The sequence below is a fragment of the Lepisosteus oculatus genome, chromosome 3, assembly GCF_040954835.1.
Source record: "Lepisosteus oculatus isolate fLepOcu1 chromosome 3, fLepOcu1.hap2, whole genome shotgun sequence".
NCBI classification, from domain to species: domain Eukaryota; kingdom Metazoa; phylum Chordata; class Actinopteri; order Semionotiformes; family Lepisosteidae; genus Lepisosteus; species Lepisosteus oculatus.
Genome location: NC_090698.1, coordinates 59,355,992 through 59,374,730, shown reverse-complemented (window position 1 = coordinate 59,374,730; position 18,739 = coordinate 59,355,992). Strand labels below are relative to the sequence as shown.

Genomic DNA, 18,739 nt, shown 5'->3' with positions numbered 1-18,739 from the left:
AAAGAATTAACAAAAACAGTAACACTTGTATTACATTAACATATTGTACACAATGATATTGTTTTTATATATTTAAGCACATGTATTTTGGTTTAATACAAAAATGTTTTACAGTATGTTCAGTGCATAGCAGAAACTTCAATACAAAATATGATTATTGTTTATAAAAAATGTCCTACACTGAAATGAAATCTGGATCCCTGCATCTGTGAGTTAGTAGTACTGACCACCCTGCTGTTCTTATCTCTGCTTGGATTTCACTCTCCAGCAAGGTGTTCAGCTTGTGAGTCACCTATTTCAGATCTGAAGTTAAAAAGATTCCTCATATGGTGATAAAACTAATTTTAGCACATCTTTCAAGTGATTTTCCACTTGCAAGCAGCTAGTGTGATGTACTCCCTGTGTGTTGACGTGAGGAACCCAGTCACACCTGCTGTAGAGAATTTTAACTGGCATTTTAATTGACACTTTAACTGGCCCTTAGTGTACAATCTGTTAATGAACATTAGTAAGCGCACTATAACTCTCCAAAAGTTATTAAGTGCTGTTTACACATTTAGCAAACTGTGATTTTATTGCTTGTATTTCATGCACTTTTTTTTTTGCTCAGGCTTTTTATCATGCAGTAGGAAGTATACATTTGCTATTTCCTCATAAGGAAATGGAGAATAGCGGTCACAGTGAATGTATGTTTGGTGGTAACTAAGTATCTTATTGCTACCATTTTACTTTTTATTGTGTGTAGATATAGCAGCTTTCTAAATGGATATGAATCATCATCTGTCCAACCGGAGTAAGAGACATATATTTATCTATTGTGCATCTAATTAGTTTTTTTATGACTTTTTTAGGGCTGGGCAAGTAATATCCCCTTCAGCTAAAAGATAATTCTAATTTTCCTGTGAATGTTCTCATCCGTATTTATCATCTTCCAATTTTGTGGGATCAATATTTCAAATTTGTCATAATCTTTCAGATATATTGGTTGTACACTGCCTGCTTTGTAGATGAAGATCTACAAACCTTTGCCAAATTAACATACAGTAGTTCACAAATATCTATCCTAGTCTTATCTACTGTATATCTTCCCTATATGTTAGATTTTCCCTGTATATCGCTTTTAATCCTGCACCATTTCAGTTCCTAATGTACCTAATGTTTACTGTACCAGTTTATAATGTCTGCACAGTATATGTGCATTTGGCTAACTTGTTCTGATCAGTTGTAATAATGACCTTGTGGACAGCAGGATATATTATCCATTGAAATGGAGCCATTGACATGTTTCTACAAAGCTGAAATAATGAAATTGATAAATTTAATCATACATGCTCTATTCTTCCCTCAGGCAAGCTGCAGGTGAATTGACCATCTAATTCATGCACCATGGAGTGGGTTTTTTGCCCACAGGAAAATTATGACTACAGTTGTACTTGCCCAGTGCTAGAGAATTCTTGTTCTTGTTGTGTATTGTGGGCTGTGCCGTATCATACTTATTATACATAATACATTGTACACAGTGTTAGCTTAAATGGAACTATATGAAATTGTTTCAATTTTCAATTTTATTTTCCAAAAGATTAATCGTGCTTTTAAGATAAGAAAAAATACTTGAGCTTGCAGTTGGAGTTTTTACACTAGTAAAATGTAATCTGATCATCTTTCGATTAGAATAATTTCTATTAAGGAATACAAGAAAGTGTATTATGCCGTAATAATATGTGTAACAATGATTGTTCTTAGTAAAACGAGTGGCACCTTGATAGGGAGCTTCCTTTCAAACTCCTGTGGTAGATTTATATATAGGTCTTTAGGAGTAATCCTTTAAAGTCTTTTCTTACTGGTGAGGTATGTTCAATTGATGTTTTCAAGCATTTTAAAATTTTATCTAAAGTATCCAAAACTGCATAAAGAAAACCTTCGTCTTACTAATTACTATAAATTTGCAATTACACGACTCCAGAAATGTTGGCATCTTACTATATCATATTGCTTACACTTATATAGTGTTTTTCTGGACACTCCACTCAAAGCGCTTAACAGGTAATGGGGACTCCCCTCCACCACCACCAATGTGCAGCATCAACCTGGATGATGCAACGGCAGCCATAGTGCGCCAAAACGCTCACCACACATCAGCTAACAGTGGGGAGGAGAGCAGAGTAATGAAGCCATTTCATAGATGGGGATTATTAGGAGGCCATGATTGGTAAGGGCCAATTGGAAATTTGGCCAGGACGCTGGGGTTACACCCCTACTCTTTTCGAGAAATGCCCTGGGATTTTTAATGACCGCAGAGAGTCAGGACCTCAGTTTTACATCTCATCTGAAGGACTGCGCCTGTTTACAGTATAGTGTCCCCATCACTATACTGGGGCATTAGAACCCACATGGACTGCAGGGTCAGGCCCCCTGCTGGCCCCACTAACACCTCTTCCAGCAGCAACCTTAGTTTTTCCCAGGAGGTCTCCCATTCAGGTACTGACCAGGCTCACACCTGCTTAACTTCAGTGGGTTGCTAATTGTGAGTTGCAGAGTAATACGGCTGCTATATGGGTGTCAGTTTGGAAAAATGCTATATCATGTTTTGTTTTCATGTGATAATGGAGATCATAGGAAACATGAGAGTGGCTTTGTAGTGATATAAATATAATGTTATGCATCCCACATATACAGTATATTTTGTTATTTAATAAACCTATTCATGCACCTCCATTTGAGCAGAAACTTCATTTTGGATTGAAATCACATTATATGTATTTTCTGCAATTCTGCCTATTTTACACATTTACACATAACTGTCTAATGTGGCATCATTACACCAATGCAGCTATTAAATGGATTTGTATAGAAGAATACAAATTTGCTAAAATATGTTTACAAGCATATATTTGAACCCAGTTTTTCATTTTTCGCACTTCTGCTCAAGTCTAGATGTTTAACTTTAATTTTTCTTTCGACAAAGCAGGGCAAAACAAATAAAGTATGTACTGGTACCAGTAAATAATATTGTACTGTATATATCATTCATATACAGTATATTATGCACCTAAAACATACTTAGACATTACAATAAATGTATGTAATGAGCATCAACAATTTCCACAAAAATAGTGTTCACTAGTGTTTTCTACTTTTAATGTATATTATAGTATACAATTTTACTTTTAGTTCCATGTGATTAGGTTAATCAATGACTTCCAACTTAACAGATACAGTGTATAGCATGCTTTGTGATTTGCTGTGCTTATTTTAGTTGGGTGGAATAAATGTAGGCCTATTGTGTTACTGTCTTTACTAACATAAATATTTGTCTTTCTTTTTTTTAGCATTGATAAGAGGGTGAATGAGAACAGTTCCTAAAGGATTCAGAAATCTTGGAAAACTGTAAGATGTTTACTTGTACAGGGGAATTTTGTCTTAATTTCAATTACTGTTTTATTATTGTAGACGTTTTAAATAGTAATAAAAAGGGTTAACCATAAACTAGTAGCATATAACAATTCACAATAAAATAATGTGCCGCAAAATGAACTCTTAGCCTTTTGCGTTTCGAATGAACTTGCCTTATGAAGGTTTGGTAGCTCCAGTCAGTTTTATGTCATTTTCTTTTTGAAGATAAATCCTGTAATTCTTGCCATTTGTTTTGTGTATTAAGTCTGAATTATAGGTTAGGCTTGTTTGTTGTTAGAAAGACCATACATCTTGGTTCAGTAAGTTAACCCTTTCTGTTAAACATACAACTGGGGTATAATTCTGAATGCTGTTTCTTATAACTGCAGCCTTTAAAATCAGTCAGAAATGCTTCTTAATGTAAAATGTAGAAGGAACACTTAATAGCTCTTCAATTTAATTACTGTTTTTTAATTTATTATTTTCCAGCAAATAAAAAATACAGGGTAAAGGAAACAACTCTCTCAATTTTATCTTCTAGTTTTTATTTCTAAAGTGGGGGGGGTGGGGACATTTTATTTGCCATATGACTCACAATCATGAAAAGAATGTGTTTCACAACTTATAAAGCACAGAGTGACCAAAAGAAAAGAAAGCTGCTTCCTTATTACTGCCTCAAAATCTACAATGCATGGAAATATGTTGAATTCCAATCAACATTATCTTTATTGTGTTTCTGAGTTCATTTTTCCAAATTTGACAATTCAGGCATTATACATGGCTTAATTTTTTTCACTAATGTGAGAACATTCACCGTGAAGTCCTTCTTTCTTAACTGTTCATGGAATCCAATTATCTTAAACAACTTTGTCGCACCAGTTATTAAACATACATAAACGTAAACCTGCAAAAGCAGCCTATCTTTGATTGCTCTTAAAACATTATTCAAAACTATGTACAGTAGTTCTGTAGTAAGTAGCTTAGTCTCCAGATGATTAACGCATTTCACAGGCGACAACTTCCAAGAATCAGACGCTTTGTGAATGTTTGAGTATTTTCGGTAGAATAGATTTGGCTTAACCCATTTGGTTAAGAGAAAGCACCCTGATCAAAAGATGAGGAGACTCAAACCCCATTTAGAATAAGGATTTAATCAAAGGATAGCTGCAACGTGGAGATGGGGTGGAGGGTGGTTACTAGACAAATGTGAAAAGAGACGTTTGTGTTAAGGATACATTGCTAATTTCAATAATGATTATGATCAGGAACAGCTGGGTGTAGTTGACTTTTTGATAACCGTTCCAAACTTCAGTTAATGATGCCCCTTTGATGTACTGCTGGTGATGTGACCTGCTGTTGATTTTCAGCCAACAGACATTACTTCATTTAAATGTGAAATTATTTTTAAATTGTGATCTTTGAAATATAGAAATTGTAACATTTGAGGAAGACTGGATGCTAAGCCTAAAGAACTTAATTTGGGGTGATGTCATTATGTCAGCATTTTGTTTTATTTCATTGAGTTTAATATTGATTTTCTTTTTTTCCTGTAGTCTTTATGTTGTGAATCAGAATAAAATGCAGATTGTGAACCTATTCAATGTAGTACCTTACTCTTATCAGACGAACTTTTCACTGGGATATCAAACCATTAATCAAATTGAGATTTGAACTAGAATCTGACTCAAGAAATCCTTCTATACCATAACAATCAACTCTGCCAACCTATAAAACATATGGGATTGTATACAGTTCAGCAAGTTACACAGAGAACCAATTGAATTAGCTATAATCGGACTTTAATGTACAGTACTTAAGTAATAGTAAGTTATATTCACCAAAGAATTGGAGACATTGTTTGAAAGCAATATGAAGAGCTTTGAGACATTATTTATACAAAGAGCACACTTTCAGCTGTACAGCACAGTCTTATCCCTTCATTCTTTGGTATTGTTTTGCCAAATAGAGAAAGGTTTTGTTTCAGTATAATGCAATAAAATAATATTCAGTAACTAGAAGGAATTGAAGATTTTTCTTTGTGTTCTACTAGGTTAAAGGACTGTTTTATAATGTATGGGAGGGGAGGGAGTCTACAGTGCATGCTTGGTCAGACATTTTAAGGAATTCTATCTTATTGCTTCAGCTGCCCTATATAGCTGTCATGAATACTCAGGCATTGTGCTTTCCTGCCCTTCCTTAAATGATTCTAGTTATATGAGGCAGTCAAAGAACAAAAGCATATCCTGAACACAAAATATTTGCATACTGTATGCTTCAGTGCCACTCTACCTGACTGTACTGTGTTAATGTTTTCTGATGTAATGTTCTTCTGAAAATCCATGTGGAAATTGAATGAGAGGGTTTAAATCACATAACATAGTCTAAAAGTAGAAAAGATTCTTCTGATCAGAACCTTCACTGAAATAAATTGTAGAAATGTGCTGTAAATTATGTAAAATGTTTGTTTAAACTATTAAAATGTATTGTTACACTGGATATGTTGGTTGTTACTTGTATTTTTTACTCATTTTACAGTATTAATCTATTTGAACTCAATTAAAATTGCCAAGATGAGTTGTTTAAGAATGTATGAAAATATCCATCCCATAAGGAATTTTAATTAAGGCAAAAACAGTGAATGATACAACCAGTATCTTCAGTAATAGAGATATTCTGGGTGCTTTTGGCATGATTGAATGCAGCCAATCTATGCAATAAGTTGTCTAGATAATTATATTTTCTGTTTTAACAATGACCATCTTAGTCCAGGAAACTGGTGTGATAGACAGGCCACATCTTTGAAGAAAGACAGGACCATTGCAGTTGTCTGATCTGTAATTGTTTTCAGACTGTAGTAGCTACAATGGGAAATTAAAAGGTGAAGTATCACACTTTCAGAGGAAACTTTCACAGCTGAATGACATAATCTCCATCTTTGGAGATTTTGACATCTCAGCTGGTGGCAGAGAGAGGGGTAGATTGTTTTATTCACTGGTGAACTCTGTTTTGCCCTTGACAAACCTCAGAGAAGACATCATGTGCAGAGATGTTTTGGTTTTGTGTGGGTCAAGCCAACCAGTGGTGTGGTGGATGTGTGATGATGTGGACAGTAATCTCCTTTAACAAAAGAATGATTTGGGTGCAGACAAACAGACAGCTTAGAAATAGATTCACACTCCCTGTGTGCTTGAGCCAACATGAGGAAGTCCTGATTTTACAATACAAGATAACACAGTGCTAGGATAACAGTTGCATGCCATTTAAGACAACAATGTTGAGGTCTTGGAGAGTCCAACAGAACATCTGAGGGGCCATTTTGTCAATATTGTCAACAGGAAACATCTGTAACTAGCCAGCCTTCAACATTTCATTCTTACAAATGAAACAATTCCCCAAAGGCACAACAAAGTACAGTTGACCTTACTTTAAATTGCTTTTGAAGGTGATTCTTTTGAATCCTTGAAGAATTTGTCCTTCCCAACTTTTTCAACTTCTATCAGTCCCCACACACACTCACAGTTGTCTCAGCAAACAAAATCCAGGGGAAATGTTGCATTTACTAATGTTTAAATTACCAATGTACTGTACGTAAATGGGATCACAGTCATCACTGAACATTCTAACCTAACAGAATCACAAATTACATGCAGTGTGATTTCACCCTGTTTGTGCAACTCTGAAATCCAGTCAGACCAAAAATAGCCGGCTGTAGCATAGCATAGCAACAAAGAGCTGTAAATTAAAATGTTTAAAATCTCCTTTTATCGTATAGCAATATCTACAGTGTATTGGGAGTTCATTTTTTTTCCTGTTTTTGAAAATGTTCTTACTGGATATTGTTTGGATCTTATGCTCTGGGTTAGATCCTCTGCCTAGTCATTACTTTGAGTGCCTCAATAATCACCTAATGAACTACAGTAGGGAAAAAGAGAAAGAAGAAAAGGGTGAGAGAAAAAAACTTTTATCAGTAATCAAACCACAGGAAGAATCCTAAGGCTCTCAAATGAGAACAAAATGGACTGACATGCAGAAACAAAATCTGTCTGCTACCCCATATATTTGAATTTTGTATTTTCTCAGATGTAAAATGTTTTAAGTGGAACACTGCTGCATCTGTTGCACCCAGTTTAACAATAGCAGGCTCATGGCCAGTGGGATGGAAAAAGCAAGGCAGCCAAAGTGTACAGTATGTACACTGGGCATCGATATGTTACTGGATTGGATGCCAAACACAACAACCAGTATCAGCTGGCATTTGCAAATGTTTGGAATATAGATATTTAAATACTTAACAGCTTGGGAGAGGACCACAAAGAAGAAATGTTAGTTAGTTAGTTAGTTAGTTAGTTTTGTTAGTTAAATGTTGTGTGTTAAATGTTAGTTAGTTTTGCACATAAAACAGGTTAGGTTTAAAAATCAGTATAGGGAGATGCATCTTCATGAAGATTGTTTAGCAATCTGTTCTGCATTCTGTAACTACAATGTGCAGGTACTGATGTAATGATGTGTAACGATATGTGTACTCTTTATAATAAGCACATTTGTAGTCGCCTAAGAATTATATTATTTAACCATCTAAAACTGGAGACCCGTGACTGAAATATCTGGATGTGGGGGATTGCTGCCAGTGATTTGTGAGATATTTCTGCTGTGCCAGTATCTTTCACCCATCCCAGAGCTGTTTCTGTACTGACCTCTTAGGGTCTCCTCAGATGCTACATTCATTACTTCATTACATCACCACCTCTGCTCGGCCTGCATCACTCCTCTTTCACCATACGGTAAGCATAATGCAAGGCTGAAATTAAATTTGGTCTACCATAAAAGTGTAAGTGTATTTAATAAATAAAAGATGATACAACACTTATTAATGAACAATGACACAACACCCAAAACATCACGTTGCTACAGCATGTCAGATATTTTCACTGCAGTTTTTGAATACATTAAAATGATGAAAAATATTAATTTGAAAGAAGCTGACAGAACAGGCATGGGTAAAACAACGTCAGACTAATGTTTTTTGACAGTAGGGTAATGTGTAGCAGCAATAAAAGTAACAGGGAGTTTATAGCAGAGGAGCAGCCTCATTGAATCAGTTACTTTGAGTCTCAAAGGTCCATAAATTGTAAAGAAAGTAACTGTGTTCAGCACAAACATTGCAAATTATGAATGTAAATCTCAATACCTCTTTCTCTCATGCTCTCCTTGACATGCTAGACAATTTCCAAATAAAAAAGCATTTTACTTGTGGTTGCAGTGCATACTGTTCAAATGCATGGTATAGTATGTATTCTATGTAATGTTGTTAATGATATGACTAAATATGAATAACATTCTGCTTTGTCTGCTTGATTACAACACAGTGTCTTACATTCTGAGCACAGGGAAACAACAGATTTCAACAAACCCCTTAAATAAAAGGAAACATTTTTAATTATAATTCATAATAATATATTACATCTTTTACATTATTCATGATGAGCACTTTTGTAACAAGTAGGGAAAACATAAAAGATTACCATTATAAATGTACAGAAAAATAAAACTGCAATTTCCCCTTATCATTACTTCAAATGGACAAGCATAAATGAAAGTTGGGAACCCAGCTTTAAACTAGTTACATATATCAGTACTGACTGAAAAAGTCTGTATTCTTGTCTTCAGACCACATCCATCAAACCCAGATATTCAGATCTGCTTTATATATAATTGCAATTCTAACTTTATATATAATAAATATAATTGTTTAGAATTCAATTCAAGCTTTACTGTCCCCTGGGGGAAATTTGTTTTACAGGACAGTCTAATAAAACAAGGACACATAATATTACCAACAAAAAAGACCAAACATTTTTTTATAACAACAGTTACAAAGCTGACAAAACTTAGTACACACTTTTAATTATTCAGATTGAAACAATTGTATTAAATGTACAAAAAATCTTTCAAATACACAGTGCACAATTTTCGTTTAATGGGCTCTGTAAAGGTTTTTCTCTAACACAGAAAAGTGAGCAATGCATATGCATTATATTTTGAGCAAAATCCCTCAGTGTATCATATATTTGAACACAATGTGTATAACATGTAGCTTGTGTATGTCTAATAATACTCTATATTTGGCTGTACTGCAAAGTATTTAATTTATTTAATCATGCATTTAATCATTGATGTTTCATAGCATACCTGACAGGGACAGGTTTATAAAACAAGTTTGATTTTATAAAACAAATGCTGTTATCAGCTGTTATCTTATAAGGACCCTGATAGGGCAAAATATCAGCAATCTGCTTCTTTTGCCTCAACTGAATGTACATAAGTGAATAAAGAGATTTTCTGAAAATCATTAATGATTGTGTCATACAACCATTGTATCCTGGATAAGCTCTATGTACGTATCCATAATGGTCATGAGCAAAACAAAATTAACTGTTTTCTACCACATCTTAAATTTTCCAAAAATCTGTATGGCTGCTGCAGTAAGTGACTTGTGCCTTAAATGCTCTTCCAAACACTGAATTGCAAATGGATCCACATCTATGTCAAATTTGTTGGCAAATAAGTGGTGCTGCTGTAGAATCCAATTCAAATCCCCTGCTCCATAAACACAAATTGACCGAACGTGTGTGCCAGTACATGGAGGATACAGGGCTCCTTTAGAGAGAACACCTTCAAAATAACTCCATTTTACAAACCTAGCTATGGCATTCATATCTGTTACATCATACTTTGAGCCTACTGGAATAGATCCTGGAACAACAGGAATTCTTTGAAGTGTTGCCCACAATAATTCATCAGGACTGTAAGTATCTTTTGTCCACTCAATGAAGTTGAGTATCTTCTGTTCTTCAAGTACATGTTGTACAAAGTCTCTACTGACCACAATATAGGCCCCACCTGAAAACACAGGGGTTTCAATTGGGGGAGGATCCTTATTATAATTTGTTTTCTTAATGTGTCCATCTACAATTTCGTAATGTTTCTTCCATCTCATTTCCTTGTTGGGTGGCATCTTTTCTGTTTCTAGGCTATTCTTTCCATTCAAGGCTTTCAGCATTCCAACGATTTCCAGGTTGGTTTTTATAGGGAAATCCATGCCACAGAGATTGATGAAGTACTTCCAGCTTGAACTGTGTCTGTACAGGTCTTTCATGCAGTTAATATCTGCCTGGACCCTACCCCAGCTTGCGTAGATGACACTTTCTAATTGACTGGCAACAAAAACATTATCAAAGCAAGATGCTATACCTTTAACTGCAACTAAGAAGGATACTGGAGATTTTTTGTCCACATGGATACAGTAAAAATTTTGAGGTGCATAAATGGATCTTAGGAGTCTTTCAAATGTATCGATTTTGTGATGAACAACCAAAGAATAAGCAATGGGGAATTCTTTTTCTTCCTTGCTGAGTGAAAAGGTTATGTACTTCCGAGCTTTTCTGAAGTTCTCACAGTTTTTTGTCAGTTCAATGAAGTGGTCATTGGTTAAGCGGGGTTTATTTTTAAAACCAACTGTGATCACCTGAAGCCTTGCCCTCCCAATTTCTTCAACATCACCTTGAATAATTTTTGTGCAATTGAAATTTGTCTCTGAATCTTCATTTATCAGCTCTAATCTTTTGTACTCCTCCACTGCCTCTTTTATTTGAATGTGAAAGATGCAAAGGGTAGTTAAAAGAAAGAACCCAGTCAACAGCAATTTCTTCCTTCTGTATTGAAAGATCAATCTCCTTAATGACATCTTGCAGGTAACCAGGTGTCTGTTGATTTGCTTCTGTAAACCCAACTTTTCAAGAAAGATGAAAAATTGTTCTGCAAAAATTAAGGGATAAAATTAAAATTACTTTCCAAATATAATTTAAAACTTTATTGAAATGCAAAATAATTAATTATTTATTCAAGATTTCCACAATGTTTTGTGCAACAAAAGTCCTGCTCTTAGTTTTAAATGCAGTTTCTTGTAGTTCCACTTGTATCCTCTGCTTCATTTTCCATTTCAACACTGACAGCACATGGATGAAGACATGGTGTGCAGAAGAAGACTTCAGCTTTGATGGTCAGTGGAAACCTTTCTGTGGTAAAAGACATCTGTACGGGTGTGACAGTTGACATTTAAATGAGGTGGACACCAGTCATCTTGAAATAAGGAAGGAGAGAGAAAACAAGGAAAATTCTAAATGAAGATATAGCACAAGAGAAGCAAAGCCAAAAGAAAAGTGATGAGTACTAGAAGCACTCAAAATAAATCTCCAGGGCCAGATGGTATTCGTTAGATTGCACTGAAAGAAACAAGAGATGTTATTTTGTAAGCAACTGATGCAACTCTTCCAACAGTCACTTAAGAAAGGGACAGCAACTAGAGAATGGCTAATGTAGTGCTGATTCATAAAACTGAACCAAGCAATACTAGACGAAATACATCTGACATCTGTTACATTTACTGTAAGTTTATGAAAAAAAATAGATCAAAACTAAAGAATCTACTAAATGGAAGTTGCTAGGATATTTAGAAAAGGTAGGTTTTGTTTAACTTATATATTCAGAGTTCCTTTAACAACTCACAATTGTAATGGACACAGAAAGCATACTGTACAATATGATGCAATTCGATTTTCAGAAGGAATTTGATAACATTCCACAAGATTTTCAATCTCAGTTTTCAAGCAAATGAAAAGAAAGATATAAAAGATTAACTTATGTTCATCTTTGAACATAGATGAGCATTGATTAAATTCAAGACAAATGCCTGGAACATGATGTTAGATGTAGACAAGTGCAGAACATTATATGTAGGTAGCAATAACAAGCTACAAATTGGAAGTGTTGAGCATGAAAAAGTGTTGACCTATGAAAAAACGTAGATGTTAACGACGAGATGATGAATTCTACATAAACATAGTAACTGTTAATCCAGCTATGCCTTTACTACTGTATGCAGGTTAGGTAGAGTATATCTGGGAGATGAAGATGCACAAGTGGGTGTTCACATTTACTTAGAAATAATGCAATTTTTGTTAACAAATGCAGATAAAGTGGTCACTAATACTTTTGCACAAATAGGTGAAATTCCTAATGTACTGTAGAACTCGTGAATATATAGTTAAAAGGTCTAGAATTGAAATCAAGGGAAGATAAAATTGTACAATCTAACAACTAGTAACAACTTATGTACAAGTACTGTCTTAATGTTTCAAAAATATATATCTTTGTTCTAGAATCAGTCCCAAAAAGAGGAACTACAGGAATTCCTATACTGACAGGCTGAAATATCTGAACCTGTTTAATCTTGAACAGAGAAGGCTATGAAGGGACCTGATGAAACATGAAAAATGCAAAAAGACACTGATGTAGTCAACACAAAGGACTTTAGAATTAACAGTTAAACAAATGGAAACTAACAGGAAGCGCTTTTAAAATTCACAAGAGGAACTTTTCTTATGTTCATAGAACTTATGTTCCTGTGTTATAAGAATTTAAGCAAAAGTACAGATTATAGCCTTACATATCCTTGTATGGCCTTCCCAGCCATATCTTTCAGAAGACATTGCAAAACAGAATATTTTAGTTGTAAAAGACAAGTTAGACTTAAAGACAGAAAACAAAATTTAAAACTATACCTTCTTAAAATGTTTGATGACTCAATATTTCAATGTGTAAATGGCATTCTGTATCATAAACTTTGATAAAATATACACAGGCCATGAAATTATAAGACATTTACACAGATGGCATCATATACATCAAAGCTAAATTTCATGAGGAGTGAAAATGAGGATATCAGCTGAACGTTGATGTTTTCTCCTGGTTTCACTTCTCTTAACTATATTCTGTAAACAGTATAACAGAATATAGTTAAGGATTTTCAACCACCACCATTGAATACAGTATTCTAAATACTAGAAACAAAGGAAAGAATCTGTGTATAATACAAATTAAACATTTTTGTATACAAATCGAAATGTTCAAACATTTTTTCTGTAAAGATGTTTCATCACACAGTTTCTTGTTCTTTTTAAACATTTGTTGTAAAGAAAAAGTTTACAACCTTATATCAGTGAATTACAGAGATGTTGTGCTGAACACAGGAACATTCATTTACTCATTTTATGAAGCCTTGTCTTTTGCAGAGTAAGAAGGGCTGAACCAGTAGATCTCAAGTTAAGAGCAGAACTGTACATGTGGAATATGTCCTCATTAACACATAAGCAGTACTTTTGTCTTGAAACAGTTTATCTTAAAATGTTTCCTTTGCAGGCCAGCATGGTTTCCCCCAGTCCAAAGGAAAAACTAGCCCTGGTGTGAGCTAATGTGTGTTTGTGTCTGTCTACACTGCAAAGGACTGGTATGTGTGAAAGCAGCAGATAGCAACAAGTCCAGGTTTCAAGGACTCTTTTGATAAGATTAGTAACAAAAGCACAAAGAACTGAGAGTCCATCTTTGAATGGGGTATAAGGTTTGGGACACAGGTAAGAGGTCTCATTTCAGGCTCTAACTCAGCTGTACCTAAAATACAATTGATAAATTATAATACATAAAATTTAGTATTATATACTGTTAAAATACACATAACAGTAACATTTCAGTTTTACACAAAATCCATTGCTACCTCCAAAGCTTTATACATTATTCAATACTCTCCAAAAGTATTGGAGCAGAAGATTGAAAACTTACAATACAAGCAATTTGTATTCGTCATCACTAGATTAGTATGAATGATGAGTTCTATATAATATATATTTGGATAATTCCATGTATGTTGTGTGATCATTTTAGAACAAACATCTACAGTACTTAGTGACAAGCCAGTCAATTAAAGTGGTCGTAATTCTTAAGAAACATTCACTTTTTTATTCACTATAAACTATCACTTTAAGTATAAAAGCATTTGGTTTTATTTAACTTTCATATCACTTCAAGCAATAACTGCATGAAGTCTGTGCCCCATAGGGCTTTGGGATTAATTCCTCATGTAATTATCTAAGATGCTTTGTTGCAGCCATCTTTAGTTCAAACCTATCAGTGTATACTTCCAATTTTAATGTATTCTTCTGAATGCAAATGCATGCTCAACTGGACTTGAATTAAGAGATTGAGTTGGCCTGCCTAAGATTCTCCATTTATATCTCCTGATAAACTCCTTAGTTTGCAATGTACTGCATGTATTGTGGATTTTGAAGCATTGCCATATGGCATGGTAAAGCGCTGCCCAATAAGTATGTAAGCACTTTCTTCTGCATAAGCAAACACAATGTTTCAGTAAATTTCAGACCCTATTCTGCTCCTGACATCATTAACTAGATTATCAATACAGACAGGTAAGCCAGTGCATGCAGAGGTGGCCATGCATGCACTGGCTATGACATTATCACAGATGATAATCTTTGGAGCTTCTGCAGTTGTTTCTTTCTTCATACTTTGTTTTCTGTCACTGTGGTAAAGATATATCTTTCTCTCATTAATCCATAAAACTTTGTTCCAAAACTTTACTGGCTCATCTTTGTTCTCCTGACTGAATTCTGAAGTATGGTACAGGTAATATTATGGCCACAGTATGCATGGATATTTTCAAAGCTGTCCCAATAATTTTGGAGGGCACTACAGTATATAGTGACTTAATGTGTAGGTACACCAATAAACTGTTAACCAAGACCCATCGCTGCAAAGATTTTTCTTGCTTTTGAAAGGTACAGCCAATAACTGAGCTCAGCCAACATTTAGTCCTGCTGCTTTCTCGAAATTTCTCATTAACACCTTATTCCTTGTTGATAGCAGCTTTGTGAGGAATGAGACCATTTTTTTGTATGATTCTGCACCTTTTGCAAAGCTGAATTTTGTATTCTAACACTACCTTCTCTCTTGAAATTTCCCAACAAAGCTGACAAGGATAATCAGCCTCACTGTAACTAGTCATCATCTGAAGAACAGTGTTGCACGATTCTTCACTACATTGCCCGCCTCTTTTCTGAGAATTGAGGAACAAATATCAATGAGAGAAGTAAATAAATAATTTAACGGCATTTGTGTACTTATTCAGAGGCTTGGAAATAAAGGCTCAGTAAGCAGTACAAAACTTACAGTATATTGTAAACATCTTCATTATTGTAAAATGTAAACAAAACATTAGTATGAAGACTAAAGACTAGACAAATAATTCACCAACATATAGTATATTTCCATTATTTGTACTTTTCTCATGTATCCTTGCTGTATGGAGTCTTTTCAGACGCCTTGTCTTTTCTGTGTTCTAGTATTACATTTTCTTTCCATTGAGTCTTTGACGAGCAAACAGTCAGGCAATTATCTATCCAAACCCTACGTCACTTTTAAAACCCTGAAGAAAAAAAATAATGGTAAAAAATGCCAAATGCTACAAAATGCTTCTGCTAAACTTAGTTGACTCATATTTCTTTCTGTGCATGAGATTTAAAAAAAACAAAATTCAATTTAAAAATGCTAATTTTGACATTAGTTTTGACTTAAGTGTTACACAATCTTTCTTATCTTGCTTAGGTCAATTTACAGTCTGATTGTTCCTGCAACACTATACTGCTTGTTGTCTTGGTGCTCTTTAAATATTACTGAGCTCGACATACACTTGTTCATGGACACCATAAGTTCTGTAGTCTTGACAGCATCACACAAGACTCATCTATAAGAAAAGCTGTCAGAGCCCAAAACTAAAATATTACTACAGCCTGTTATTCTACTAAACCTTGCTTTTTGACAGTAGGTTACAAATTGTGAAAATAACATAAAAGAGTGTTTAAGTAGTAATTTATTGAAAAGAAAATAATGAGCTTTTCATTTCTATTGCTCCTGAAACATGAAAAGTACTGTATATATAGACCAGTATGCCATAGTTGCCCATTACTTCAGGGTCATAATTTAAAGTACCCAAATTTTGTAGTATCCTGAAGAAATGTACTTTACACTGTTTGCTCCACTCAGTTGTATATATTGAAACAGGTATTGCTAGGGGATTAAATATACTGGGGAAGTGGGGGGAGGGAGAGCTATGGTCCATAAATGACTCAACCTACACTTTGAGAGCTCTTGACACATGATGGGTGCTTTCACTTCTAAAGGCTGCTATATAACCAAAACTGGAAAGCCAGTAAATGGAAGATTCATAATACTGTGATGAGACTGTTTCATCTGCATTTCAAACAACACATTTATAATGTCAACTATTACATAAGAATTGTATAAAAAGCCCTGCTCCTTATATGCTCTTTATATGTACAATTACAATTAAAACTATACATATAACTATACGACTTCATTTTATTTATTAAATACATTCCATTTTCTTGAATCACCTAATGGTTTAGCTGCCATTTCCAAAAAATCCCTGCACCTCTTTGTAACAGGTAACAAATGTCCAAAATAAACACAATGAAGCCCGCCTCTCCCATAGAACTGGGATTGCTGGTAGTCTGTGTTCTCTTTGTCTGAATTAGCAGTTGAGTGCTATTCTCAAAAAAACGAAACATACATGTTGATGTAGCAAGTTTGTGGCATGGAGCAGATGATATATAAATCCCAAAAACTGATCACTGCGATAATCTAATCTACATGAAACAGTTATTTTCTTCATCTCAAGTAATAAAATGAAGCTTTTCATTCTTACCTATCAGGATTCTATGAAGTGGACTTGAAAATTCAACCACAAATCCTTAACATAAAACGAATCATTTAATTGTATCACATCTTTAAAAGTCTTAATGGCATGATGTCATTAAATTGTAAGAAGATATCAGAACGTAAGACCTACCTGAGTCTAATTTACCTCAATAAAATACTCCCCAACGGTTCCTCCACCATACCATACATCTATCTCAGAACTGGATTCTTTCATTTATATATTTGGAAAGAGTAGATTTGTGTAAAGATATACAATGGATTGTACATATTCCTAGGACATCCCTCCTGTCTCAATTATATATACAGTACAGTATACTGTATATAGGTGTTGATTCTGAACTGGTATCGGTCTTAAACCGTGAAAGACTGGTAGCCTTAACTCTGTTTTGTTATTTGGTCAAGATAAATTTCATTAATAAAGGTTTTTAAATTGTAAACATTTACAATTTAGCGAATTGTTAATGGGCCCAGAATTACTTGGTGGTGGATAAAGATTTTGGGACGTGATTTCCACTCAAAAACCACAGCCAATCCCTATAAACGTGCGTTGTGGATTTGCGATGTAGTTGTAAAATTAAAAAAAAAGTAAAAAAAATAAATAAAAAATGATGCACAGAACTTACATTATGTGGTTTATATATACTGTACCGCTGTTTTCTACTAAACCCGTTACTGTTATCATTGCATGTTACAAATTTGGAAAAATATACCAATGGGTCTACAACTAAAAAACGGGCTTGTCCTAGAATCAGTGTACAGCGCTGTGTTTTTTTAGATCTTTACTTTGAATACCTTTTGGCGAATGAAGAGAAACTTTTATACAGGGAAAAATACAGAGAAAAAAGAAAAGAAAGAACCCTTTCTAAATTAGTCCACACGAGTTGACTACTTTTCTATTACAAGGCAGAATGTATTTAATACTGTTTTACTTGGAACACTTATTTATTAACATTAGGAAAACAGTAAGTACTTACTTGGTCTTCTTCAAATATACTTGATTCAAGACTCGCTAGAACTTCAAAGAATAAACTTTCCCAAGAGCAAAGAATATTGAATTGAATCGGATTTGTCCCATTTTTTGCTAGTTTGTAGTCTTTGCAAGAGAAAAGAAAGAAACCAGGAACAGGGGCGAAAAGGGAGTTAGCTCTGTGCTTTACATCAGAGCTGCATATCATGAATGAACTACTGTGTAGATGTGGAAAAAAGGTGCTTACTAGCTCTGCTCTTGTATATAAAGTAGCGGATCTCCGCAAGACAGAGTTCCAGCGCCCTCACCTGTGTAAAGACTTTTTCGCCGGTTAGAGCGTAAATACAGTATGTACCGACATACAGTGGTGTGAAAAAGTGTTTGCCCCCTTCCTGATTTCTTATTTTTTTGCATGTTTGTCACACTGAAATGTTTCAGGTCAAACAAATTGAAATCACTTTTTCACACAGGGCCATGTAGGTTTAGATTTTTTTTCCCTTAATAATAAAAACCTTCATTTAAAAACTGCATTTTGTGTTTACTTGTGTTATCTTTGTCTAATATTTCAATTTGTTTGATGATCTGAAACATTTCAGTGTGACAAACATGCAAAAAAATAAGAAATCAGGAAGGGGGCAAACACTTTTTCACACCACAGTATATGAAACTGTATTAAGGTGCAGGGAGAAAAAAAAAGGTGTCTTCTGCTAGTTTAGTGCATTAACGAATCCT

The 18,739-nt window shown here is 34.5% G+C and overlaps 2 protein-coding genes across 14 annotated transcripts in view; one reads left to right on the top strand and one right to left on the bottom strand.

The window, feature by feature from the left end:
- The window catches only part of LOC102691387 (prune homolog 2 with BCH domain), an 86,033-nt gene extending 80,144 nt beyond the window's left edge, over positions 1-5,889 (top strand). For 6 of the 11 annotated variants that reach the window (XM_015367620.2, XM_015367664.2, XM_015367643.2 and 3 more), the window contains 2 exons: positions 746-793; positions 3,330-5,889. In XM_015367620.2, the coding sequence (XP_015223106.2) occupies positions 746-793; positions 3,330-3,363 (82 nt within the window). In that variant the 3' untranslated portion in view covers positions 3,364-5,889. Of the gene's footprint in view, positions 1-268; positions 330-745; positions 794-3,329 lie in introns of all 11 variants that reach the window. The other 5 variants (XM_015367658.2, XM_015367677.2, XM_015367673.2 and 2 more) reach the window with 2 other exon arrangements.
- A 2,728-nt stretch (positions 5,890-8,617) lies between these two features.
- Positions 8,618-18,235, bottom strand: LOC102691186 (glucosaminyl (N-acetyl) transferase 1). Of its 3 annotated transcripts, none has more exons than XM_015366317.2 (2): positions 18,015-18,235; positions 8,618-11,675 (listed from the first exon to the last, which is right to left on the bottom strand). In XM_015366317.2, the coding sequence occupies exon 2, from the start codon at positions 11,135-11,137 to the stop codon at positions 9,833-9,835; it is 1,305 nt and encodes a 434-aa protein (XP_015221803.2). In that variant the 5' UTR covers positions 11,138-11,675; positions 18,015-18,235; the 3' UTR covers positions 8,618-9,832. The 3 variants fall into 3 exon arrangements, with proteins under 3 accessions (XP_015221803.2, XP_015221795.2, XP_015221789.2); XM_015366309.2 differs by having other exon boundaries at positions 8,618-11,532; XM_015366303.2 differs by having other exon boundaries at positions 8,618-11,208.
- Positions 18,236-18,739: the final 504 nt, after the last annotated feature.

Coding starts and splice junctions, on each gene's coding strand:
- LOC102691186 (XM_015366317.2), bottom strand. CDS start 11,137: ATGTCATTAAGGAGATTGATCTTTCAATACAGAAGGAAGAAATTGCTG.